Source organism: Triturus cristatus, chromosome 8 (genome assembly GCF_964204655.1).
Source record: "Triturus cristatus chromosome 8, aTriCri1.1, whole genome shotgun sequence".
Taxonomy (NCBI): domain Eukaryota; kingdom Metazoa; phylum Chordata; class Amphibia; order Caudata; family Salamandridae; genus Triturus; species Triturus cristatus.
Window position 1 is genome coordinate 862,447,502 of NC_140591.1, and position 26,118 is coordinate 862,473,619.

General features: G+C 45.9%; 1 protein-coding gene across 1 annotated transcript in view; it reads right to left on the reverse strand.

Annotated features, from left to right (window-relative positions):
- LOC146805184 (uncharacterized) overlaps nucleotides 1-26,118 on the reverse strand; it is a 1,401,767-nt gene that overhangs the window by 1,234,657 nt on the left and 140,992 nt on the right. The window contains exon 2 of the mRNA XM_085622379.1: nucleotides 1,778-1,819. Coding sequence (XP_085478505.1) covers nucleotides 1,778-1,819 — 42 coding nt within the window. The remainder of the gene's footprint in view (nucleotides 1-1,777; nucleotides 1,820-26,118) is intronic.

Genomic DNA, 26,118 nt, shown 5'->3' on the forward strand with positions numbered 1-26,118 from the left:
AGCTTAAGGCAAAAAGTTCAGGGGTGAACCTGCCACAAAGGGCAAAGTCCAACAGCCACTTTCAGTCAGTCCTAGATATGTATCAATAGCCCTTCTTATGCTGTGAAATGTAAGAGTATATTCTATATTCGTAGAAATTAGGCCCAAGTGGGATTTCGATTACACCTGTGCAATTTGCTTAATTTCTAGCATCACACATTTTTTTCCGCAAAATTAACCCATTACACCACATGGTGTAATTGGGGGGTCATTTGGCTGTACAGTCCTATCGTGGGAGCAAAGGAACAATGCGGACAGACACAATGCAAGCAGATGCAGTTCGCTGCACTTCTGCATTTTGAGCTATATTTTGGTACAAAAGAAATCAAAACAAAGATGCACTTTGTGCTGAAAAATAGCACACAAAAGCCAGATATAATGTTTGTATAATTTAGTGTTACTACGCAAACAGAAAGTATGAACAGTTTGCACACCCCTACGAAAGAAACTAAGGGGCACATGCATCATTCTGCTGATAGCAAAGGGGCAGGTTGGCAGAATCTGCCTGTTTGCAAGCGGTATTTTCACATTTGTGATGCATCAACCCAAATGCAAATTTGCAATTTAATCGCAAAATTTGTGATTACTTAAATTGCAAATGCATTTAGGGACTCGCAAATTGCAATTCCCTAAATGCACTGCATGATGCAATTGTGAATTGCGATTTCGCAATTAGGGATCGCAAATTACCATCAACTTAAAAGTTGATAGTAATTTACGAAAACTTTGAAAAATGCACTAAAGTGCATTTTTCAAATTTCCATGTTACACACACACATGCCCTTGTGGCATATATGTGCGCAACATGTGGTCACATGGCAATTTCAGGGGTGCATCAGGGTGTCCTTTTGGCACCCTTGAAATTGCATGCGCAATTTGCGAATACCTATTTGGTACTTGCAAATTGCGCATGCAATTATTCAATCCTATGGGCCTCTAGGTCCACAGGATTGAATGGGAAGCTATTCCTTAATTGCGGATCCAATTGGGTGCCTGGCACACGGTGCACTGATGTGCACAAAGTGCTTTTTTCTACAGCGGCTTGTGCTGCGGCTCTTTTCCTGGGTCGCAGCACAAGCCACTGTAGAAAAAGGAATTTTACAACCGCCAGCACGGCCGTCCTATTGTAATCGGGCAGATGGAACCTCTGACAGCCATAGTACTGATGGCCTAAGTCCCAGAATGAGAATTGCTGCTATATAAAAACAGCTTATTGAAAAAAAACATTATTTTCTGTTTGAAAGTTTAAAGTGGTTTCAACACCATCCTACGTTACTGAGTATTGTTGTATGGCTAAAACCAATAAAAAGTCCCCCTCTGAAAAGATACACTACACTAATTTCAAACAATGAAAAAAACACACTAAAGCTCTAGACTATAACATGCTTACAGGATCACTTTTCTTAAGGCTTGTTTCATAAGGGTTATGCATCTGCTCCTGTACTGTCCAATGAGAGGAGAGAAGGAGTTGGGATAGGAGTGATAATTAGGATTTAAAAGAGAAACAGACACACTTCAAAATATTGAACATTATAGATTACACTAGAATCCTTTACAGAGGCCAGACTCTGGATGAGAAGACCTTTACTTCAGAAGCTGTTAGCATATTACACAGATGGAAGTGATAGGTTGGCAATGCCAGTAAAGTACCTACACGGCAATTGCGACCAAGACACAGTTCCAACTTCAATTTTAACCCCAGACTAAATATTATTTTAAAATGCAAATAAATACTCACAAGGTTGGACAAGTGTTCATTCCCCGCATTGAGTTTCTCCAACTGCAGTTTTGGAAAAATGTGAAAAGAACAAATTAAATTGTGTTGCGATTTGTATCACTGAGTTCACGATAATGTGTAACATAATCTTAGCAGATATTTATTTGTAAAAGTCAATCAACTTTACGTACAGGGAAGGTGCAATGTGCCGAGTTTAATTTGCAGGTAAACCTAAATATCTCATTGGTCCAGTCCTTTGAATAAGGATAAATCAATTCCTATTTGAATCTGAATACTTACGGTTAACTTTCATTGCCTTCTGTGAATACCAAAAGAGTAAGTTCCTTCTGTGAATACCAAAATGAGTAAGTGCCTTCTGTGAATACCAAAATGGTAGTAGGATTAGGATTTTGTATTAAGTTAGTTCTGTGATTCCGGCCCAAAGTCTGTCAGTTACATCCAGTCATGTGACCCAAGACAGGCGGCAGACACAAAAGGGCTAAGGGCAGGAAAATGGCAATTTTCTAAAAGTGACATTTTCAAAACAATAATGTAAAAATCTGACTTTACTGCTAAAGAGTTTTTTTTATTCAAATTTCATAGATAACAAACATGAATTGGCTACCTGGTCCCAATCAAAACTTACCATTTTTTAATGTAATAAGGCAACCCAATGTTATCCTATGAGAGAAGTAGGGATCACAGTAGTGAAAAACACTTTTAGGTGTTATTCACTACCAGTACATGTAAAATTTAAAAGTGCATGCCCAACCCTTTAAATACAATTCACCCGGACCTATCGGCTACCCATGGTTTACCTTAAGTGTGACTTATATGCAATATAAGGGGAGTTTAAGGCTTGGGTGTTTCAATCTAACAGACGAGTGATCAGAGAAGGTGTGTGCAAGGTGCTCAACCACTTTGGTCCATCCACATACATTATGTGGGGCCAGCCAGTGGTTGAGTCATGCCCATGCTGTGTGGAAATCTATGTTTCCATAGAAATATAAGCCCATTAGTGTTCATAATGTCCGCTAGGGCTGCCACAGCATAGTGGTGCATGCAGGTCTCAAAGTTTGAGCAGTCCAGATACTTGCTTACAACTAAATAGAAATCACCAACCCACAGTATCGGTTTGAGTTGATCATGAAATGCATTTGTTCCATATCTGTCTACGAAAGTCAGGGTTGTCAGTGTTCGGGCTGTATGTGTTAGTATAATATGTTTCTTATTTATTAAAGCTTGGATTAAATTGAAGAGACCTTGTGTGTTGTTAACCTAATGAAGGGTTTTGAAAGGGGAATCATGCTATACCTGGAGGGCGGTCCATCTGCTGTAAGAAGAGTAGCTAGTGAGTGATGTGACTGTTCTATTTTAGTCTTTTAAACGTTCTGTGTATTCAACATTTTACAGTACACAGATTTATCAATATTACATTGAACACAGGGTTTGACACTTTAACAATTGTTAGATCTTGAGTACCAAGATACCCATAGGCTGTATTCATCAAAGGAACACCCCATCCAGGTCAGCGTGAGACAGAGTGTCAAAAAACAGGGGGATCATTCCTGGCCTATGGGCTACCCTGCTACTTCCCTCTGTACACCCCCTTCTCCCACTTCCTGGAACAGCCTCTGCTTTGATATATAACTCTCTCTGCCTGACTACACCAATCCAAGTGTTGTTTCCAGGTTGTCAGGTTTAGTGAGAGCCACTTCTTCTGGTATTTAGGCCAGGCCTCTTAATCCCTTATACACAGGAGAAGCCATCTCGCCTCTAGTGGGACCCCCACCATGTGACCTCCACCATAACCCTTGCAATCTCTCACCAATTCCCCAGGATAGATGGACACTCCAACAGTATGTGGAAAACTGATCCCTTCGGTCATGCAGCCCCTAGCACATTTGTCGGAGTCGCTGCATCCCAGTGTATACATAAGCGACCTAGAGAAATAGGACCTGTGCAGTATTCTTAGTTGTACTAGTCTTGAATGAGACCTAATGGCCACTTTCCTTGGACTCTGGAGCACCTCATCTCAATCGCCGTCCTCCATCAGTCCCAAGTTGGCCTCCAAAGCCTCCCTCAGCAGCCCCAGGGGATCCTGGGAGTTGTGTACGATCTTCTCTTACGTCAGAGAGATGGCCTTTGCCGTCATAGGGTCTAGCAGAAGCCTGTCCTCCAGTGGCGTGTACTTCATTAATTGTTCTCCCATTGTGATGTCTCTTGAGTGCGTGACTCAGTTGTAAGTGGCGAAACCTTTCTGTTTCTGCCAAATTGTACTCTGTCGGCAACTCCTCAAACGCAATCAGGGCCCGGCTTTGCCAAATGTCACCCAATGAGTCTTTCCCCAGTAGTCCCCACTTGTGGAATTATTCCAGGTTTCCCACATCTTTTAGTAGATCACTGTCCCAGAGAGGGATTTTCTATGTCAGTTTGCCTGCACAATTTAAATACTGATGGACCTCATGCCATATTTGAATCACTGTCTGGGTGTGCAGTGGCATCTGACGTATTTCGTTCTTGCAGTATAGCGCCGTTAGGTAACCCCTCTCGCCCATCGCCTGACGGTCCACTCGATAAAACGGCTCCTCTTTGTCAGCATAATCCCACGCATTGACCTTGGTCAACTGCGCTGCCCAGTAGTATCTCCTGATGTCTGGGACTGCCAGACTCCATCATACACACTGCTCTGTAACTAGTATAGTGCTATTATGGAGCGCCCCCATTTCAAAGGAACACGCGTAATTCCTCATCTATTTTTCTGAAGTGTTCGGGTGGGACCTTACAAGGTGCTCCCTGGAGAATGTATAGAAACTGGGGCAAGGCCATCATTTTAAAGAGGACCGCCCTGCCCATGAGAGACAAAAGGATGCCTCTCCAGTGCGTCACATCCCCCCTAAAATGCTCAATCAGTGGGAGGAGATTATCTTCTAAGAAATCCTTAGGGTCCCTGGACACCTGGATACCCAGGTACTTAAACCATGTTTGCACAAGCAAAGGCGTATCACTTGCCAATCTAGGTGGGGTGTCCCAGTTAATCTGGTAGCCAGAACAGCTACCGAAAAGCCAAAACTTGTGAAGCAGGCTAGCCACCGTGCCACAGGGTTGGGTGACGAAAAGGAGTATATCATCAGCGTAGAACGAGATACGCTTTTCCCACTCTCCAGTTTCCTTGATGTCCCGCACTAGATGGTCTCCCCGGACCCATGTGCCAAGGACTCAAATGCCAGCACTAAGATCGTAGGAGACAGCGGGCATCTCTGCATTATTCCGCACCGCAATGCAAAGCCTTTGGACACAGAGCCCTTGACTCTAACCCATGCCCTTCGGTCGCTGTATAGGAGATAGATAAGATAAGATAGATTTTAGTGCAGAATTACTTCAAATCATTGCAATTCTTCCAAAGAGATCAAAGAGATATTAAAAACAGTTTTCTTTCTCTATTAAGAAGAGTTTGTGTCTGGCGTGGCTAAAATTCCTAGTGGTCTTCTGTAGGAAGAATAGATTTTATTGTAGACATGAATTTGACAAAATGGGCGTCCATCTGGGCAGAGTCACCCTTCATGCACTCCTCTACGGCCTCTTGGCATGTCCGTAAGTTAAGGATGCGCCAAATTGGACGGAGCCAAAAATTTGCAGGGGGCGCAGGATCTTACAAATGCATATACCATGAATTAAAGTTTCTTCCCCTTTGCCGCAAAAACGGCACTGAGAGGGCGTGTCTTCCTTATACTTCTGTCCATACTTATATGCCATCAGAAGTATTAGACCAAAATGTAGCCTCATTAAATGGTGTTTCACTGACGGCTTCATGGCGGATGTTAAATAGTGTGGTAGGGTTTCAGGAGCATAAAGTTTTGACGCCCAGCTGCCATTGGAAAGATTTTTCAAGCCTAGCATATCATGTTCGGCTGACAAGATCTTTGCTTGTTTGGATAACAGTTTTTCAGCCACACCTATGGGTAACAAACTTGACCATATGTCGTGGGCTTCCTGTGCATTCAAACAGTGCATTAGAAATGAACTCCAAGTGTATTTAGGGTTGTTTAACAGAGACCAGATTAAGGGTAATTTGGCATAGTTTCTATAAAACTTACAAAAGAATGAAAAGTGTAATATAGTTTGCCTGCTCTGGCCATCACACAGGCAAGGCAGAAGATCAAGATTGGCATGAAAACCGAGGGGAAAGCAAAGTAAAAATTTCACAGTGCCTATCTTCTTAAGCAGAAAAGGAGTCCCCTCTCCCACTGACCTATAGGTTTTGTAAGGTAGCTAGCCAACTGGTAAAATGTAATCTCGATTGACATAAAAGCAACTTCAGATGGTTTCTTGGACTCCCTGTCTAGCCATGCCTTGATGTAATGTGTATAGACTGCAGTTCGAACTTCTCTTTTGCTAACAGTATCTGTCTCATTTGGGCTTACAAAAATGTGTTCGTAGTTAATCCTGCCTAGACTTGAGCGCACCTCAGCTAGCCATGGAATGTACATTCCCTTTTCACATTTAAGGCAATCTTCTATAATCTCTTGTGTGAGGGTGGCCGCGTTTTTTCCCCCAAATAGCTAGCCACGAGAAAGCAGAACGTGACTGTATGTAGCCTTTGATATCAAGTAAGTTCAATTTGCTACGGCAAGCGTATTGGGGCGTGGAGATGGGGGCACCTAAAAGCTTCCGGTAAAAGCTATTTTCTTCACACTGGATGCTGCAGCCCCTTGAGAAGTCCCAGCCCTCTGCGCCATAGGTGGCCATGCGGATGTACTGGAGTTAAAAAAAAAAAAACTAAGACAGCTCCAGTCATCCTCGGTTGTGGTAGGCTAGGAAGTGAGTTAATAGATTTGGAGAACTTGTTCCTACAACATGCCATGTGGTCAGACCAGGAGCTATTATCAGCAAAAAAAGCATTTGCAATGCAATAGGTCTCGCAATGACCTTGTTTTGAGCTATTGGCATTGAAAATGTAATTTTTTTTTTTCTCTTCGTGAAGCATTAATCAAGTATTGGCGTTGTAAATGACAATGTCTTTTATCCCCTGTTGAGCCCCGCATACAGACATACAAACTGGCACACATGCATCCACATGCTGAGAAACACACGCACCCCGTGAGACAGACACACTTATACACAGAGGCACACCGGTGCACCGAAGCACGTGATCACACACGCAGGCACACTGAATCACAGGCATACTGAAGCTTTGGTTCTCGTAGACTAGCCGACACAACAGACACTGTTACACTGAGTAGGGGCGCACACATGCTGAGAGGGATGTTTTAATTATCAAGCTCAAGGTGCTCACTGTAAAAGTCAAGAGGAGTGAAAGACTGACGTGACATTATCAAGTTGAAACTGAGTAATTACACACGTCTGCAACACATGCTCAGCCTCCTGAGCTAATTTTGTGTCAAGAACACATATACCGGAGACCTTGACCCAATGCACTTCCATTGTGAGCCTGAGGATGCTGATGGTAAGTGCTGCACTTTCCAACATCATCCTCAGGCCCGGGGTGGGTGTTGGTAATGATGATATATAGACTCACCCTCTGGAAGAAGCTGTAAGTGCCCAGGGGAGGTCGTGTAAATCCCAGAATGCCAGGGCCGCAGTGGCTATTGTTACGCCACTGGTATCACACCGGCCACAAACATGTATCACATACACTTAGATGTTGATACTAAGTACCTTTTGTTTGTACAGTTCCTCCGCTGTGCCAAAGTAACAACCTAGAATGGGTAAGGCAACAAAACAAGGTATACCTCTGAATGTGCATGGCTGAGATGCTCTCAGCAAGTGCCAAATAAATCCTTTTAGTGAACGAGAAACGCCCTCTATTACAGACTAGTGAGGGAAGATCATTAATGAAACTTTCCTTTTTCGCACCACTTTGGCTTGTGCTGCATACAGACCCTGTACCAAGGTTGGGATACACCAGTCTGTGCTGCAAAGGGCTTCCATAAACTTGGCATGCAGTAGGCTGGGGCTTTTAATGTTTACATGCTCTGTACACGTGGACTCTAAAATTTAAACTGTCAGCCCTGCTGCACTTTTTAAGCACTGGCGCTTTAATTGTGTGGCGTCGCACCATCATTGGACAATCACTGTGACAGGGCAATGGTGGCCACTGCCCACTGCCTGACCAAACAACCAGCTGGCACAGTAGTTATCATCAACTGACCCTACGGTACCTTCAAGGCCAGCACTCTCAATCATTTAGCACAGTTATTAGAGACTTGACCAAAAAGGTTTTCAAAAGGTCCCCTTAGACTATGTACATGGTTTTTGTCTACTCATGTTACCTTTTTGTTTTTTAACCCATTGTTTTTATCATGTAAGAGCTCTAAATAACTGTATCGTGATTAATAAAATCTATTAGAACATTGGAATGTTGGAAGCTCCATTGAAAACAATGGAGTGCTCCGGGCTTATAATGGCTGGTATAAGCCCGGAGCACCAACATTCCAATGTGTCTTTGTTCACAGCTCTGGCTGTGAACAAAGACTTCAGGGAGCCTGAGGGGATTTGAATCCCCTCGCGCTCCCTGAAGGCTTTGTTTTGTTAGAACATTCTGCCCTCTAGTGGCAGAATGTTCTAATAGCCTTATAGCCCGTCGTAGCAGGGCTATACCGGCTTTTAAAGTCCCTCTGCTTTGTTAAAGTCCCTCGCCTTCGGCTCGGGCCTTTAACGCTGCAGCGGGCCTTTAACAGCCGGTATAGCCCGCTACAGCGGGCTATAAGGCTATATTACATTGTTCAATACTACTCAAAAGTCACATGACTTTCCAGGGAGTCTGGCTGGAAGCCTGCGACTGACTCAGCTCCCAGACATACTTTTGGAAAATGTTATGGATTCCAAATAAAGGCGGCACGTTCGAGCGGGAGAGGAAATTTACAAAAGTACTTTTACACATTTTTTCTAAGAATCGGGGCCAAAACGTTCAAGGTGGCTTGCTAAAATACATTATAGAAAGACAGCATGGTGGAGATGAAAGCTAGAACAGCGCCGCGAAGCTTTACTTAATAGGAATACGCCGCTAAACAATTGTATTAAATACATGTGTGATGTGTACTTATCCGATTTGTGCGTACTGCAGGTGGATTGGCGCGTTTCAAATGTTCTTTTTATCCATACAGGTGGCATCTCCTCTCTAGAGAGGTTCGCTGAGGCGGATCCAGAAACGGGGATTCTTAGTACAAGCTGTAAACGAGACATTCTCTCCGAGGGGGTCTCGCGCTGCCCTGGGCTGCGAACGTACTCCTCGTAGTAGACCAGAATATCCATGAACTACTATTAAAAGCACTAAATGTATGCAAATGACACTCTCTTTCCTCAAAAAGAGGTTTCAATGTTGCTGGTCATTTTGGGAATTTTGTAAACGCTGCAGGTCACAGCCGTTCGGTCACTTCTGAGCGCGTTTGATTATCAGCCCAATCATTGTAGAGGGTGGAGTCATTTTGTGCGGAGAGTGCTATTACATACTCTTTGCCAAGGTGGTGGCATCATGTTGTAACCAGTTGACTATGTGAATCAACGCAGAGGTGGCCCCTGGCACGGGAAGCAAACAGGTGGCCGACTTCCTGCTTCAAGGCAGATGAAACTGCAGGCAGCTAATGGTAACGTCGTGCCCTCGGTTACCTGCAACAGGCATATTATACTAATAATAACACCTCCAATATTTCAAAAAATAGTACTAGAAATAATACCGAAGGAAGAAAACATAAAATGCCAGCGAACATATTGCAGATAAAAACAATACTACAGCTAGTAATATTTACAATGACACTAACAAGTAGGAACAGCAATAAACGGTTATACTTGTTAACCGTAAAATAATAACAACAAAACCATTTGTTATTACGATTATCGATGTAAAAGAAAAGCCTCCTTTTCGAAGCGACCCTTCCTTGCAGGGATCTAATTTAATTCTTTCACCTCCGTTCTCGATCTTCTAGTGGAACAATACATACATTGACTCACTTAATATAATAATATACCAATAATAAAATATAATGGGGTAAGAATAAATGTAACAGCAATATTAGTCGTCACAGCCTGTCCTGGAGTGTCTGGTGGTGGTGGTCGGGGTATGGGAATTTGCCATGTTTATTACCTCGACAGGTAAGGTCAAATTGCTGATGTCTGTTGCGTAGTTTGGTTGTGTGAGATTATCTGCATCTTTTATTGTTGTTGTTTTTCGGGTGAGGTCATATTCTTGTTTATCATCAGCTTTCGAGATGCTGGCCCGAACGTCTTGTGTGTCAATAGTCCTTTGCACTGGAGCCTCAAAGGGATCATGACTGTACCACTGGATTCTTGTCCTAGTGCCAGTCGTGTTGCCTCCTGGTCACTCACTGCTACAGGGGCGTTCTTTACTTAGTATAGAGAACAAATACCAATACCCAGCCCACAAGCTACACCAAACCTAATCTACAGCCTTCAAGCCAGCTCAGTCAATTCGAACCGCTAACCACTAAAGATGTACTCTCCTTGCTCGCATCGGCTAAGTCCGGGGCTCCCAGTGACCTGTGCCCTCCGAGGGTTATGGCCTTTATTGCACCATGCTGTGCCGCAGAAGTCCGAGCTATATTTAACAGCTCTATAGAAACAGGCACCATCCCTCCTAGCTGGAAGGAAGCCTTCGTTCGCACTATCTTGAAAAAGCCAACGGCAGACCCCCTCATGTTCGCTAACTATCGGCCCGTATCACTGCTCCCTCTACTGGCAAAATCACTAGAAGCAGCCATAAACAAACAACTGAATCATTATCTTGAAACGAACGATCTCTTGGATCCTTCGCAATCAGGCTTTAGACCGGGCTTCAGCACGGAAACGGCTATCCTTGCGGTCACAGACTCACTGAGGCTAGACATGGATGCGGGAGGATCAGCCATCCTTGTTCTCTTAGATATCTCCGCAGCATTCGACACGATTTCGCACTCTAAGCTGCTAGAGAGACTGAGAGGTTGTGGCATTCAAGATCTAGGCCCCTACATTGATTGCCTATGTTATGTTAAACAATACGTATGTTTTATTTAATATATGTTGGAACTATTGTTCTATTGTCTGTCAGGTTACATTCATTTATTGTAAATTTAGAAATGTTATTACTTCAAGATCTGCATATTCGTTATATCGGATTCACTGATACATGACCATAATTGGTAGACTGTGTGCCGATTAATCATTTGAATTTGGAGTATTGTTTTTAAATCGCTGTTCCAATTGTATCCTACCCCCGGTACACACAGACCTTATTAGCCCCGTTGGAACTACAGAGGCCTTGCCCCGGTGAGTCTTTCTACTCTGACTCTCTTAACGACGCACCGTCACGACGTGCACGGTTACCCGGTGCGCTTCATATAACTAGAGCGCATGCGCCCCCGGTTCCTCCGGTTGAGACGCCACGGGAACACACTCTGCATTAGATGCAGGTAAGAACGCTAGGATACCTTCAGTTCCTAATCCACGACGCGGGCCTACTGGTACTCATTCCCCTTGGTTTCCCCTTAGAACGACTGCCGTAATTGAATTCCGGTTTCCCTGGAACAAGCTGCCGAACGGATTGAGTCCGCGTTACAGAACGGCCCTTGTCCGGGATATGTGATGCCCAAATTGGCTCCCTGTGTTACACTGCTGATCGGATTGAGTCCGCGTTGCAGGTATTGTGAATTTTAAATAATCTTATGCCCCCACATGCGCATCCCAGCGAATAGATCGCCGACTTGGCCCTGACACCGTCCACTTCTGTTTAATTTCAGTTCCAGTGTCTGTGGACCACACACATGGTTTTTGAATTATTGCCACTATAGAATTCTGGTTGAACCTATCCTGGATTCACGCTAGGTAAGCATACACCCGCTCTGTCAGGTGTTAATCTAATGAGCTATACAACATCCTGATTATCTAACTGACACCTCCCCTCCCTCCTTTTTAGACCCCCTAGTCAAGTTGAGGACTCCGTCAGGTTGCCCCTCCTTCTCTATTGTCCTGAAGAAGACCCGCATGGTCAAGGCAACAAATTACCGCAGTACCCTAAGACGGGTCGAAACGTCGACACCCCCTTACGAATGAGCCTGGTACACGTCCCTTACCCAACGTGCCAAAATATGAATTGGATTCTATATTGAAAATTGTGACTCTATCTATGTATACGTGACCAGGACACCCTGTACGGTGAATTGTAAACCGTCTAATTTGTTATGCATCTTAATTCTTCTATTGTTTTCTGAGAAATTTCTCTTCACACACTCACTTCTCAGCACCCTTATTCTATGCACGTTCCCTCTGGAGCAACCCTGCGCCGAACTTTTATACGAATTGTTGTAAATAAATAAATACCGCTAAATCCAAAGTAGGATGTTGTATTGCTTCAAATTTAGTTTCTTGAGCTATGATAAATGAAATTCAGCTCCAAACGTAATGAGATGACACATTACTGAATTGTGAAGTATTGAGTCAGGACCATTGTTTGTTGTATTGATGAGTTGATAGGCAGACCTAATTATTACTTGGGGCTAATGCACGAGATCCATGCTGGTCATTTCTGGACATAATACTGGTTTAAAGTGAGGTCCCGATCTTTTTGGAAGTCTGGGACTCCGAACATGACCATGGCTGTTGATGAGCCTCACTAGGTTTCCTGTTGCCGGAACGTCTGGGTTCGCCCAAGAGTAGTTTTTGTTTAGCGAGTCGTCAGGTCGGCTTTCTCAGGATTCCCTTTGAAAGGTGGTCAGGACCTTGATCTCTTGGTTGAGTAGGGATATGGGCCGATAGGAGCTACACATTTCTGGGGGATTTTCCCTGTCTAGGTATGGCCACAATGGTAGCCGCACGCTGGTCTTCTGGGAGGTACCCTATATCGTTGGCCATCTGAAACATATTTAGCATATGTTTTGCCACTATGCTTATTACCCCTTTATAGGGTTCGACTGGAAGGCCATTGGGGCCTGCCACCTTGCCCAATTGCAGGTCTTTACCATTGCTCAGTGGTGCCTACTCTACTCCTAAAACCTAGTTGACATGGTTTTAGAATAAGATTATCTTTGGACCAAGTTTTGATATATGGATTTTCCTTCGATGTACCAGAAGCGTTTTCTGGCTCGTTGCCCCAATAACATCATCACATTTGTTTATATTGCAGTACGAGGCCAATGAGACAAAGAGCCCCTGGAGGCCCACTGGGGTTCGGTCAAGGAGAATCGTGTCATCTGTGTATTGTATTGATTGAATTTTGGTGGATGTGATTTTAGGCGGAAATGCTCGAGTGAGAGCCAGCCACTCGGGCAGGTCCGATAGGTACAGATTGAAAAGTAGTGGAGCCATTATGCACCCTTGCTTTAGGCCCCTGTTGGTCATGTTTTTTTTTAGTCATTGACCATTCAGAAGAAACTCTTATTTTTACCCAGGTATCAGTGTACAGTGCGATGACAGCATTTGATAGGGATAGCGGGATACCACAATTATTTAATTGAACCACAAATCTGGGGCAGAAATCGCTTTCAAAAGCTGTTTGGAAGTTGATGAACCCCAGATACAGCGACTTTCCTTTTGTGGCAAGCGTGCACTCGATCATGTGAGCCAGACAGGTCAGGTTGTATTTGACGTGGCAGCCTTTTCAAAATCCGGTTTGAGCGTATGGACTCAATATGCGGTCTTCCACCCAGGTAGTGAATTCTTGAAGTAAAATACTTGCATAGCCCTTCCCTTCAACGTCAAGGAGAGCGTTCATCCGGTACTTTTGGTGGCTAGAACAGGAGCCTTTTTTATGAATGGGAACAAGGAGAGTACCTTGCCAGAAGTCAGGATTCGATCGACCCATTCTGCTTACCTCGAATAGGGAGCACAAGAGTAAAACCCACTTGTGCGTCAAAGCTTTGTACACCTTCGTCGGTATGCTTTTTGGGCCGGGCACCCCTCCTGGGTAAATTTTTTAAATAATAAGTGCGACTTTAGTTGGTGTTATGTTGATGGTGGGCTCCCATCCTGTCTGAAAGTTGGCATGGCTAGAGCTGTGGTGGCCAGACCGTTTGCTATTAGTGGGCTCTACGTAGAGTGTTTCAATGTGAGCCTCCACTCGGCAGGAGTAATGTTTGTTACAGTTGATGTCTGGCACATTTGTTAACCCAGCTCCAGAATCTCCTTTGGTCCTTTGATTTTATAATTTCGTGAGCAATTACCCAGAGGTGGTCTTCTTTCATCCTCTGGTAGGGGACTCTTGCTTTCCTGTACTCCTTGCGAGTAATTTTATCCTGCTAGGGGGTCACACAGTATGGAACTGGTTGAGGGCCTAGTTTTGTTACTATAGATCAAACTTTTTCATTGATGTCCATCGGAGTGCTGGAGGTTCTTTCTTTTAGGAAAGCTGGGTACTTAACTGGTGCCACCAGACTGGTCTGGATTCCCCAGTCCCCCTGTCGATTTTTGTTCTTCGTTAGGGCAGAGTCCACGTCTTTACTGTAGAAGCTTACTTCCAAGGCCTTATTTTTCTGATGGATACATCTGCCAGTGGATTCCTCACCTTGTGAATATCCCCTGCGCCAGCAACATTCGGAAACTTTTGTAGCAGTCCACGCCGATGGGGTCGAAGACGACGTCACACAGACACGGCTCCGCTCGCGACTCCACTGACGTCACCGGCTCCATAAGAAGACCTCGTTGGCGTGATGACGTCAGTTCCCTTTTTTCCGCGCCGTCGATGCCAACGGATTTCGGGAATCGTTGCTAGTAGCTTCACTGTTACTTTGTGTATTCTTCTGAGTTTCATCTGTATCTCTTCGAGAAGATGTCGACAAAGAAGTCGGGTTTCAAGCCCTGTCGGGAATGTGGCAAGCACATGTCTATTACAGACCTACATGAAGACTGTGTTTGGTGTCTCTCATCCGACCACGATGTGGATGGTTGTTCCAGCTGCCACAAGATGAGCTCCAAAGCTCTTAAAGAAAGGGAGGCAAAGCTTTTCATCGCTCGGATGAAGAAGGAAAAAAGAGGAAGAAGGAAGTCTAGATCCAGGTTGAGGTCGGCGTAAAAGCTTTTCATCGCTCGGATGAAGAAGGAAAAAAGAGGAAGAAGGAAGTCTAGATCCAGGTCGAGGTCGGCGTCAAAGTCGACTTCGGGGCATGCTTCGAGAAGCAAGAAGCATAAGAAGAAGAAGAGGCATTCTTCTCATCATCACTCCGATAAAAGTTCGGCTCCGAAGTCGAAGTCACCGACTCGACGCCAGAGGGAGTCCGTGTCTCCTTCTCCAGTCCCGACGTCACCTCCAGTTCCTTCTTCTCCAGTGGCTTCGCCGGCTCCGGCTACATCTCCGGTTCCGGTGCCATCCCCGACGCCGGTTCCATCTCCGGCTTCATCTCCGGCTCCGTCTCCGGCCCCGGTGGAGGATCTTCAAGCCCCGGGTGAGCCTGTGACGCCGTTTGTTCCACCGTCGGCTCCGGCAGGCCCGAGTCCGGTGATACCTGACCAGTACCCTGCATTCCCTGGACCAGGTCAGGACCCCTCGCATTATCTAAATGCCATGTACGGGGTGTTTTCAAGGGCCATGTATACCTCTGGTGCACCTGCGGGTCCGATGGGTCCGATGGCTTTTAATTTGGGAGTGCCGCAGGTCTATCCTCAAGCTCCATTCATGCCGTTCTTTCCGGCAATGCCGTCTTGGCATCTACCGGCGCCGAGGATGTCGAGGCCGCTTCCCTCTTCACCGGCGCCGGCTCGACCTCGTACGATGCCGGCTGCTCCTGCGGATCCACGTTCGACGCCGGTGCCGGCGCCGTCGGATTCGAACACGGTGCCGCCGACGCCGCTGGTGCGGATTCGATCCAGAAGGGAAGCACAGAGAGTGGTGGATGAAAGGAGGTGTCTTTTGGAAGAAGCTGAAGAGGGAGAGCTGGTTGAGTCTGATGAGGTGTTTGAGGAGCTAAAGGAGGCTAGTGGGCTGGATTTGTCTCCTGAGTGGGAAATCACTCCACCATCAGATGAGCCCTCAAAAGATGCAGCGCCGTATCATGCGGTCATCAGGAAGGCTGCGGAGCTGTTAGACCTTCAGTTACCAACCACGGAATTCAGGTCTAATATTCTTACTGAGGTGCTGCATTCGCCTTCTGCAGTTTCGGAGCCTTTGTTGCCCTTGAATGAGGCCATTATTGACCCTGTACTAGAGGTATGGCGTAAACATTTTTCGGCTTCCGCGGTCTCTAGGACAGTCGCAAGGAGGTATAGGGCGGCTCCAGGGGATCCTGAGTTTTTAACTTTTAACTTCGCACCTATCGCCTGAGAGCCTGGTGGTTCAGGCTGCTTGTCCGGAAAGTCCAAGGGTGCCTTCCCTCAGGTTCCAGGGGACAGAGAGGCCAAAAAGATAGACGAGTTGGCCAAAAAGGTCTTTTCATCGGCCAGCATGGCCCTAAAGTCGACAAACGCAACTTGTCTCTTGGGGCGCTATATCCATGCGCTCATGGACTCAGCGAAAAAATTGGCACCAAAGTTATCGGAGGAAGATAGGGCCGGCTTCAATGAAGTTCTGACTGATGCCCAGGCGGCTGCACGCCAAGTAATTCAAAGTGGACTGGACACAGCAGACTCAGTTGCCAGAGTCATGGGGTCTTCTGTCGCCACCAGGAGGGGTGCGTGGCTAAAGTCCCCTGAATTCTCCCAGGATGTGCAGTCGACTTTGATGGACCTGCCATTTGATGGGTCTGGTTTGTTCGGTAAAAAGGCGGATGCTGCTCTTGAACGCTTCAAGGAGAGCAAGGCTACGGCTAGGTCGTTGGGCCTTCAATCCCAGCCAAGGGGATCTTTCACAAGATATAGAGGCTTCGGAAGGGCGACTTTTCGCTCTTTCAGACAGACCCAGCAATAGCAACAGCAACAACAGCAAGGTTCTTTGTCCAAAGGATACAGAGGAAGAATCAGGGGCCGCTCATGTGGCCGTCAACTCTCCTCCTCTTCTTTCTCTTCCTCTGCCCCTCCCACCTCCGCAAAGCAGCCCTAGATCCGACATTCTGGATCATGCTGGTCCTGTGGGGGGCCAGCTTACCCATTTTCTACAAGATTGGGAATCTGTAACTACAGGTCTCTGGGTTCTGGATCTTGTAGAAAATGGGTACGCCCTTCCCTTTCGGGAATTCCCTCCAAATTACCCTCCTTGTCAAGGGGCTTGCTCGGAGGACCATCGTCTTCTCCTGCAGGAGGAAGTCCTGAAGTTGTTTCAGAAAGGTGCGATAGAGGTGGTTCCAGAGCAGGAGAGGGGTCAGGGATGCTACTCCCGGTATTTCCTGATTCCGAAAAAGGACGGCAGATTGCGTCCGATATTGGACCTCAGAATCTTGAATCTTTTTCTAAAGCAAGAAAAGTTCAAGATGCTCACCCTTGCTCAGGTTCTTCTAGCGCTGAATCAGGAGGACTGGATGGTGTCGATCGACTTGCAGGATGCGTATTTCCACATCCCCATCCTGAAGTCGCACAGGAAGTATGTCCGGTTTACGGTAGGATTGCAACATTATCAGTTTGCGGTCCTTCCGTTTAGTTTTACTTCTGCACCCCGAGTCTTCACGAAGGTGATGGCAGTGGTGGCAGCCCATCTCAGAAGGTCGGGGATCTCCGTTTTCCCCTATCTGGACGACTGGCTGATCAAGGCGGAGTCGCTAGAGAAGGTGCTGCATCATCTGCGGGATACAACTCAGCTGTTGTACAACTTGGGTTTTTCAATAAATGTGCCCAAATCTCACCTGGTGCCCTCTCAGCGCAACCTGTTCATAGGTGCGGTACTGGACACTACTGTTTGTCGAGCATTCCCTCCTCCTCAAAGGATTCTCGACATTCAGGAAATGATTCCTTTATTTTACAACGGAGCGGTCGTTCCGGTTCTGAAGGTCCTTCGCCTGCTCGGTCTGTTTGCTTCCTGCATTCTGTTGGTCAACCATGCACGCTGGCACATGAGAGCGCTCCAGTGGTGCCTCCGCAAGCAGTGGTATCAGCACAAGGGAGATCTCAGGGAGTCTGTGAGGATCTCCAGAGAAGCTGCAGCGGATCTATCTTGGTGGAGCATGGAGGGCAATCTGTCTCAAGGAAAGCCCTTTCATCTTCCTCCATCGGTAGCCACAGTGATAACGGATGCATCCACCTTAGGGTGGGGTGCTCATCTGGGGGATCTGGATCCAGAGGAAAGGTTGCTTCACATCAACCTTCTGGAATTGCGGGAGATACGTTTGGCGCGCAAGGCCTTCCTCCCTTCCCTTCGCGGTCAGTCTGTTCAAGTCCTGACGGACAACACTACCGCGATGTGGTATATAAACAAACAGGGAGGAGTGGGGTCTCTTTGTCTCTGCAGAGAGGCCCTGCGTCTATGGTCCTGGGCTCAGGACCATCAGATTTGTCTGATGGCAAATCATCTGGCAGGGGTGCTAAACGTGCGTGCGGATAGTCTCAGTCGGCAGTTCTCAGCCAACCACGAGTGGAGGCTCCATCCGGAGGTGGTTCGTTACGTCTTTCGGACGTGGGGGACTCCTCGGGTGGACCTGTTTGCCACCCGCGAGAACGCGCACTGTCTGTCATTCTGCAGTCTCCAGTATCCTATGCAGGGAGCATTGGGGGACGCGTTTCAGTTGAGTTGAGGCTCACGACTCCTTTACGCATTTCCTCCCATACCCTTGATTCCTCGGGTTCTGAGGAAGATTCGCCAAGACCGGGCCCAAGTCATATTGATCGCCCCGGATTGGCCAAGAAGGGTGTGGTATACGGATCTTCTCCACCTCTCCTCGTGCCCTCCGCTCCGTCTCCCTCTGAGGGCAGACCTCCTCTCGCAATAGGAGGGGCAGGTTCTACATCCCCACCTCCAGAGCTTACACCTTCATGCCTCGAGATTGAACGGGGCAACCTGAATTCTTTCTCTCTCCCGCCGGATGTGGTGGATGTTATTTTATCGGCCAGGCGACACTCCACCAAATCTATTTATTCATATAGGTGGTCTAAATTTATTTGCTGGTGTGGAGAGAGGTCCATTGATCCCTTGAAGGCTCGTCTGTCTAACATTTTGCAGTTTGCCCTTTCTCTTGCTCAGCAAGGCTTTGCTGTGGCTACTGTGAAGGGATATTTGTCGGCTTTATCGGCTTTCCTTTGTTTGCCGGATCAGCCATCGCTGTTCAAGTCACCTATTGTTCTTCGTTTTATAAAGGGCCTTACAAACAAGTTTCCTCCAACTCCCTTTATTGTGCCTCAATGGGACTTAAACCTTGTATTAACCTATCTTATGGGTTCTCCCTTCGAGCCCTTACACAAGTGTCCCTTGAGGCTGTTGTCCTTTAAGACAGTATTCCTCGTTGCGATCACCTCGGCAAGGAGGGTAAGTGAACTTCAAGCTCTAAGTTCAAAACCCCCATTCTTGACCATTCATGCTGAACGAATGGTACTCAGGACCAGGGCTGCGTTTTTGCCTAAGGTGGTAACTCCCTTCCATCTGGGGCAGTCCATTACCCTTCCTTCTTTCTATCCTCCCCCTTCCAAGGAGGAGGAGAGACTTCACCGCTTGGACCCTAAGAGGGCGGTGAGCTTCTACCTGGACAGGACAAAGGACTCCAGGATTGATGACCAGCTCTTTGTGGGCTTTGCTGGCTGCAGGAAAGGTCGAGCGGTGCACAAGCGCACCCTTTCCAGGTGGATTGTCTTGTGCATCACGATATGCTACTCCCTAGCTGGTAAGGAGCCTCCGGAGGGTTTGAGGGCTCATTCTACCAGAGCAAAGTCTTCTACATCTGCCTTAACTAGGGGTGTTCCGGTGGAGGAAATTTGTAGGGCGGCAACTTGGGCCTCCCTCCACACCTTCGCAAAACATTATTGCTTAGACACCGAGGTGAGGAGGGACGGACATTTTGCGCGAACCGTCCTTCAGGACTTTCTGGTATAGAGGGATGGACACCCTCCTCCGGGAGTGGGGACTGCTGTGGAATCTATTCACAAGGTGAGGAATCCACTGGCAGATGTATCCATCAGAAGAACAATTTACTTACCTTCGGTAACGCTTTTTCAGAAAAAGCGTTACCGAAGGTAAGTAACTTGTTCTTTAGCTGCCATCTTTTGGCGGTTTTCTTACATTCACCCAGTTCCAACTCTAAAATAACCAGTGCATGATCCGGGAGCCCGTTCTGAAGAATTGTTTGTGACCTAGTAAAAACCAAACGCCTAGAGATAAGAAAAAAATCGATACGCGAGAAAGAATGGAATCTACCTGAAAGACAAGTATAAGCGATTTCAGTAGGAAATACGGCCCGCCTAGGGTCAACTATATCAAGCATTGAGCTATAGCTTTGAAACGATTTAAAAGATTTTTGCTTTAACTGTTTTTTTGCATTAGATGAGGAATCAAGTTTCGGATTCATTAACAAATTGAAATCCCCTCCCACAATTATCGCGCCTGAAACTTGGATTAATGATTGAAATAATTCTTCATATGGGGCATAAAGACTAGCAAGCGTCAAAGATCTATGTCCTAGATTACAGGTGACCCAATACCATCTTCCGTTTTGATCACTCGCTAAGTTAACTACCTCGGCCTGAAGTTTCTTACTGAGAAAAATCGCTGTGCCCCTATGGGCTGCAGAAGATGAAGAGAAACCCCTATACGCAGCCCAAGATTTGAACATTGAAAAATCTACTATTTTCCCTGCTGGAATATGGGTCTCTTGTAACAGGATAGCAGAGGGGTCCTCAATCCAGGCCTCAATGGCCCTCATTTTCCTCTTATTATTAAGGCCATTTACATTAAGAGACCACCTTCAATAATTCCCTATTTCCCATTTATCTTGTTTCCCATTTGCCTTTTACGATAAACAAGACAGGTTCCTATATTCCCAGATGGATATAAAAGACAATAAGAAAATTTTAGAACTCCCATTTTGGCACACAATATACACATCGAGACAAACAAAATAACTTGCTCCCCTTCTTCATATCTAAATAGCGATGAACAGATGTATTGGAATCTAAAATATTGTTTTTGTTTTTTCCCACATGCTCCCTTTCCACCCCCGTGTTGCCTCCTTGAGCCATTGTTGCCTGAGCAGATGGCTGCCCCAGCTCAGAGCCAGGCAACCTAACCCCCCACCCTTTTACTGGCACAATGACCTAGTGCCTAGTGCTGCTGATCAGCACCCCCCCTGCCCTCCCCTCCCCTTCGTAAACAAAAAGAGAGAAGCAGCCTATTAACAGTATTTTGACATCAAACAAGAAACAAAAAGCTCACACCAAGGGAAAAAAACACAAAAACCGACAAAGAAGAGAATAACAACCCACTAAGAACAAGTAGCTCTTTGCCTTTCCAAGAATAAGCCCCTTGCAACCTCCTAACTGAGAACTGACTTAACGCCATTAGGGTTTATCCATAGATATCTGCTGCAGTAATTCCTGCGCATCTGGGACACTGCAAAAGATGTGGAATCTACCCTTAACTAGCATCTTCAGCTTACTCTGATGGGCTATCATAGCTTGCGCCCCTTGAGCCTCCTTAAACAAATGTAACATTTTAACAAATTCTTTCCGCCTTTTTGCTGACATATCTGAAAAAATACGGCATACTGGTACGTATGCAGAGGAAAACTGTGTTTGTCTAATGACTTTTGATAAAAGCTGTTCCTTGACCCTAAAGTCCCCAAAGTTAACCAAGATACTCCGTGGAAACTTGGGATTAGGAGGGAGGTGTGCTGGAAACCGATGAGCTCTCCACTAAAGGACATTTTTCTTTAAAAATTAGTCGATCCATTGTAGCGTCTGTTGGCCCTCAATGCCCTCTGGGATACCCAGGATTCGATGACTTGAGCGCCTCGAATGGTTCTTCAACTCTTCCAGCTTAAATTCCAATGTGGTTCTCTGGGCCTGAAAGCTGGCAACTTTGAGATTCATAGATGACACCTGATCTTCCAATTGAGAAATCCTGGTTTCGGCCTCTGAGAGCCATGCCGGGATCTGAGCCATGTTCTCCTCAATCTTTGTCAGGCGCGCATGGATTGCTGCGATCTCTGCAGATTGGAAGGTTTTTTAACTTACAAATTTCTCAAACTAAGCAGACTCTTGGCGTCCCATTGCATGGAAAAAGAGCTGCTGTCTAGAGAAGGATTAATCTGATTTACATTAGACCTATCCTCCTCCTTAAAACTCTCTGGATCGACTAGCACAGATATCTCTGGTAAAATCAGAATAGGCACTTCTGGGACCACCGGAAGAGGATGACCCATAGACCTTTCTCCGGCTAGTAGGTTGAACACGCTTGAAGATGGAAGGGTGGCAGGAGAGGGATGAGTACCAGTCTCAGTGTTCACGTTTTCGGGGCCTAAGTACGAAGAGTTAACAGCTGGAAGGAGGTAATTCCCTTCTATCTCCTGCTCGGCTTCAGCTGAGACCCCACCTTGTTTAGTTTTGGCAAAAATAGGGTATTTTCTATACTCTGTAGACCCACCCACTGTGCCATCAGATGTCGTGGTTACTTTAGTCAAAGCAGCGGAAATTGGAGAAATCGCCCTTAAGGAAGCCATCTCACTAGGGCTTATAGAAGAGTCTGAATCCGTGAGAGGTGCTCCATACAGATATGGTTTAGTGGCCTCAGCACATGTCATCTCAGCGAACTCAGATAGGAGGGGAAGATCTTTTCTAAATGTGGCTGCGTGGTTTGACCGCGCCGTGGCCTGTCCAACTCATTTTTTCGCTTTTTGGCCCAGATTCGGAGACTCAGACTGAACAATCCCTTTAGCTCCTTTGGTAAGTTTTCGCATGATGTACTGCTGACCATGCCCCACTGCCAGTCACTGACCAGGAATGCAGCCCAATTTACTGAAGGGGCCTTATGGGGCCTCCCCAGTGACCCTCAGCCAAAGTGAGTAAAAACGAGATCTTCACTTACCCCCTCTTGGTGAGAAACCTAGAGCTCCCAGAGGCAATGATGTCCAATCCTCGTGCCACTGCCGTCAGCATCCGTGCAAACCAACAAAAGCCAGAAGTAGCATGGCCCTAGGGCAGGGAGAATCTTGTCTTGCGTTAACACCCGCGCCAGTACCAGAGTTTTCTGTTCCTGCTATTCTGGCCTGTCCTGTGGTGCTAATGGCGCTATTGACTCCTCGTACTGGTCCCTGGTACTTTCTCAGGCTAGGAGCGGAAGAGAAAGAAAAAAAAAAAGGGAGTGGGCCTGCAGATGGGGAAAAATATAAATCCCTTCCCTCTTTGAAGAATTTTAAGGAACCGCCGGTTGCCGGTTGTCTGCCTGCCTGCTGGAGTGTCAAAAAGAAAAGACCCCGGCTTCTGAGGCTTCTGAGGCTCCGCAGCTCCAGAGCTTCGGCGCTGATGGCAGTGGCGGTTCCGTGGCTCCTCGGAGCTCCTCGCAGCTGTTGCCGTTGCTAGCGTCTGACGTCAGAGGGGAAGTGAGGGAGAGTGTTTGCGACCCTCTCTCAGCCGATCAGCATCTCCGACACAACAATAGTGCAGTGTAGCCATCTCTTGAACGTATACTAGCTATTGACTTCGCCTTTCATTTGACTATTCATATGCTGCTCCCATGGTCAACACGATGATAGAAACATGTCTTTGAACTCACGCTCCTCACCCAACATTTTACATTTAGGACATTCTACTTCCAACATCCTTCCAATCACACACTTCAAAAAGGACATTCAGAAACCTGAAGCAAGTCGAAGCACTTTGCAGCCTTGTCAGAGTTATAAAGTGCTTCACTAATGACGTAATGCAATACAATACTTAGCATTGGCAAGATAAACAAAGTACTGCATATATACTCTTTAAATCAATTTAGTCTTTCCGAGCCTGAGTGGATGTTTTAATGCCAGTAGAAGTTAAAACATCATCAAACAGCTAAAAGAACGCTTAACGCTAACTAAGAACGTTCTACAATTGCAAGCAGTTTGCGCATTAATCGGGGTTTTGAGTTTGCAGTTATAGTGCTGTCTATGAGGTTTCAACTATATCTTTTAGACTATTAAAAACGTGTAGAATTTCTGCAGGAACAGTAGCAGAATTCCAAGTCTTTGCACCTCAGAATGGCAGAAAACGCATTGTACTATCAGGTTATCATTGATTCTGTGGTGCAAATCTCAGAATGAAGTAGTAATACCACAGATACAGCAGCCTGTGGTATCAGTATTATTTGTCTGGTGCAGTATAATGACACAGATATCATAATGAAGCTCACAGTATCTCAACATCATGGCATAGAAAGGAATGACTGTTTCTTATTTCTGAGAATAACATAGAATGGAGTAGAAATTGAAAAAAAAAATGAAAGAAAAAGATTGTTGAGCATGAACGGATAGCTTCCAAGGAACCTAGTGGATGATAAAGGTATTTGATGCTTGTAGACATGATGGCTTTTCCAACATTGAAATTATGGTCTTGAGAAAGCCATTAAGATGTACGTATTGGCATCTTTTCTTTGCTTTACACCGCACCTGTACCTAAATGCTATACATTTGACTCAAGAATTGTAAAGCTGGAAAGAGGACATATAAAGATATGTTAATCTTTTAATAATTCTAAGGAGCATCACTGTAGTTTGTACATATATATATATATATATATATATACACCACTATTAGGAATATTGCAGTAACAATGTTGAAATGTTTAATCTGTGTTGTGGTTCATTGCAAGCTGCACGTGATTGTTTGAAAAAGCAGACAATGCTTGTATTTTTTTCCATGGGCATGTTCGCCCTAATTTTGTAGGTCCTTTTACTGCTCTTCACCGCTATGGTACATTTCCTAATAAAATTACTTCAAATAGCGAAAAACGGGGACAAAAATCACTGTACTATGAAGCAGAAACAAAAAAAGTGCCTAATTAGTCGCCAAAATGTATATACTTTATTAGGTGTAGTAGCAGGGAGCTATTTGAGAGTGCACAGGAGCAGGCCGACCTTCCATATTATTAGAACCAATGGTGTTTACTTTAAGACTCCCATTCTTTTTCAAATGAGGAAGTAAGTCATCTTGAGCGCTCCTCCCAAGCCTTGGTATTCAAAGTAACCTTAGCCGCAGAGGATGCTTTTTAGGTCTCCGCTTGACAGTACACGCGCTGTCTCGAAGAGACGTGTTTATTCTGTGGGCTTCAGCCCACTCACAAACTTCCCATTTGCTCACTCCGTCGTCTTTCTCTTACTCTTTGTCACCATTTGTCCCTGGCATGCATGGTCATGTCTCTCCTTTTGTATGGCCCTCCCCTCACAGCATGGACCAATTACTTGTAAACATCCACTGCTCCTGCTTTTATGACCATTTATGACCTACTTTTCTCTTTCTTTTTCAGAACCCTACACAGTGCTTGTGCTTTTGCCAGTTACATATTCCCCCTTCCAACCGTACTCATTCCCCGTCCACATATCACCCCTTCCTCTCCCGTCACTGCTTTTCCCACTCTTGCTGCTTTCTGTTTCCCCCGCCCCTCCCTCCCAACTCTGCCTGCTCCCACACACCTCCTGGTGCTTGCCCCATCCACAGAACAGCCCCTCCCACATAACTGCTTTTCCCATCGTTTCTGCTTTTAGTTTCGCTACCTCCTTCTTTCTGTCACTGCTTGCTTCCTCACACTTCCTGGTGCTTGCCCAGTCCACAGATCATCCACTGCCCCGTCACTGCCTAAGCTTTACTTCACTGCCATCTCCTTCCTTCTGTCTGTTTACTCCTTCACACCTCCTGGTGCTTGCGCCATCCACATCTTCCGCTCCCCCAACCCTGTCACTGCTTTAAACCCCCAATGCAGTCTGTTTCGTTCTAGTGAGTGGTAGTATTCTGCCTTTTAATGTCCTATTAGTGTATACCTGACGTGCTGATAGGAGCATGCGTGCACGGCTACTATTACTTGGCACACGTGTAGTCTCTATCTATTTTCTGCACGTGTGGGTACTAGGTATGTGTGTATGGTTACACTCTATGTGGTAATTCTGCAATGGTGTTTATAGGTGGAAAATCAGACCCCAAGTGTATCAGATATGCATTATCACAGGGCATGTCAGAGCTTCTAAAGTACCTGTGTCTTTTGTTGTGATTGCATAGCCACGTTTCTCCTGTGCAAAATGATTGAACTGTTCTTGTCTCACTTTGTTGCTTTTCATTTGATAGGGTGGGATTCTGTTTCTTCAAATTTCTCTCGTCATGACATTTTCTTACTTTTTCGGCATTCATCGGTGAAGCGCTTCCATGCGCCATTGTTGCTTAGCTTGGATTCTCTTCAAACGAGCCAGACTGAGTCTTGATGTCAGAATCTCCCACAATAGATATGTATCCCACAGTGGTGGAGAATACACATTAGTTGTTAAAATACCCCTCACACACCAAAAGGGCCCTTGGTGTCATGCTTCATCATAGGGGTCTTCCCGCCCCTCTACG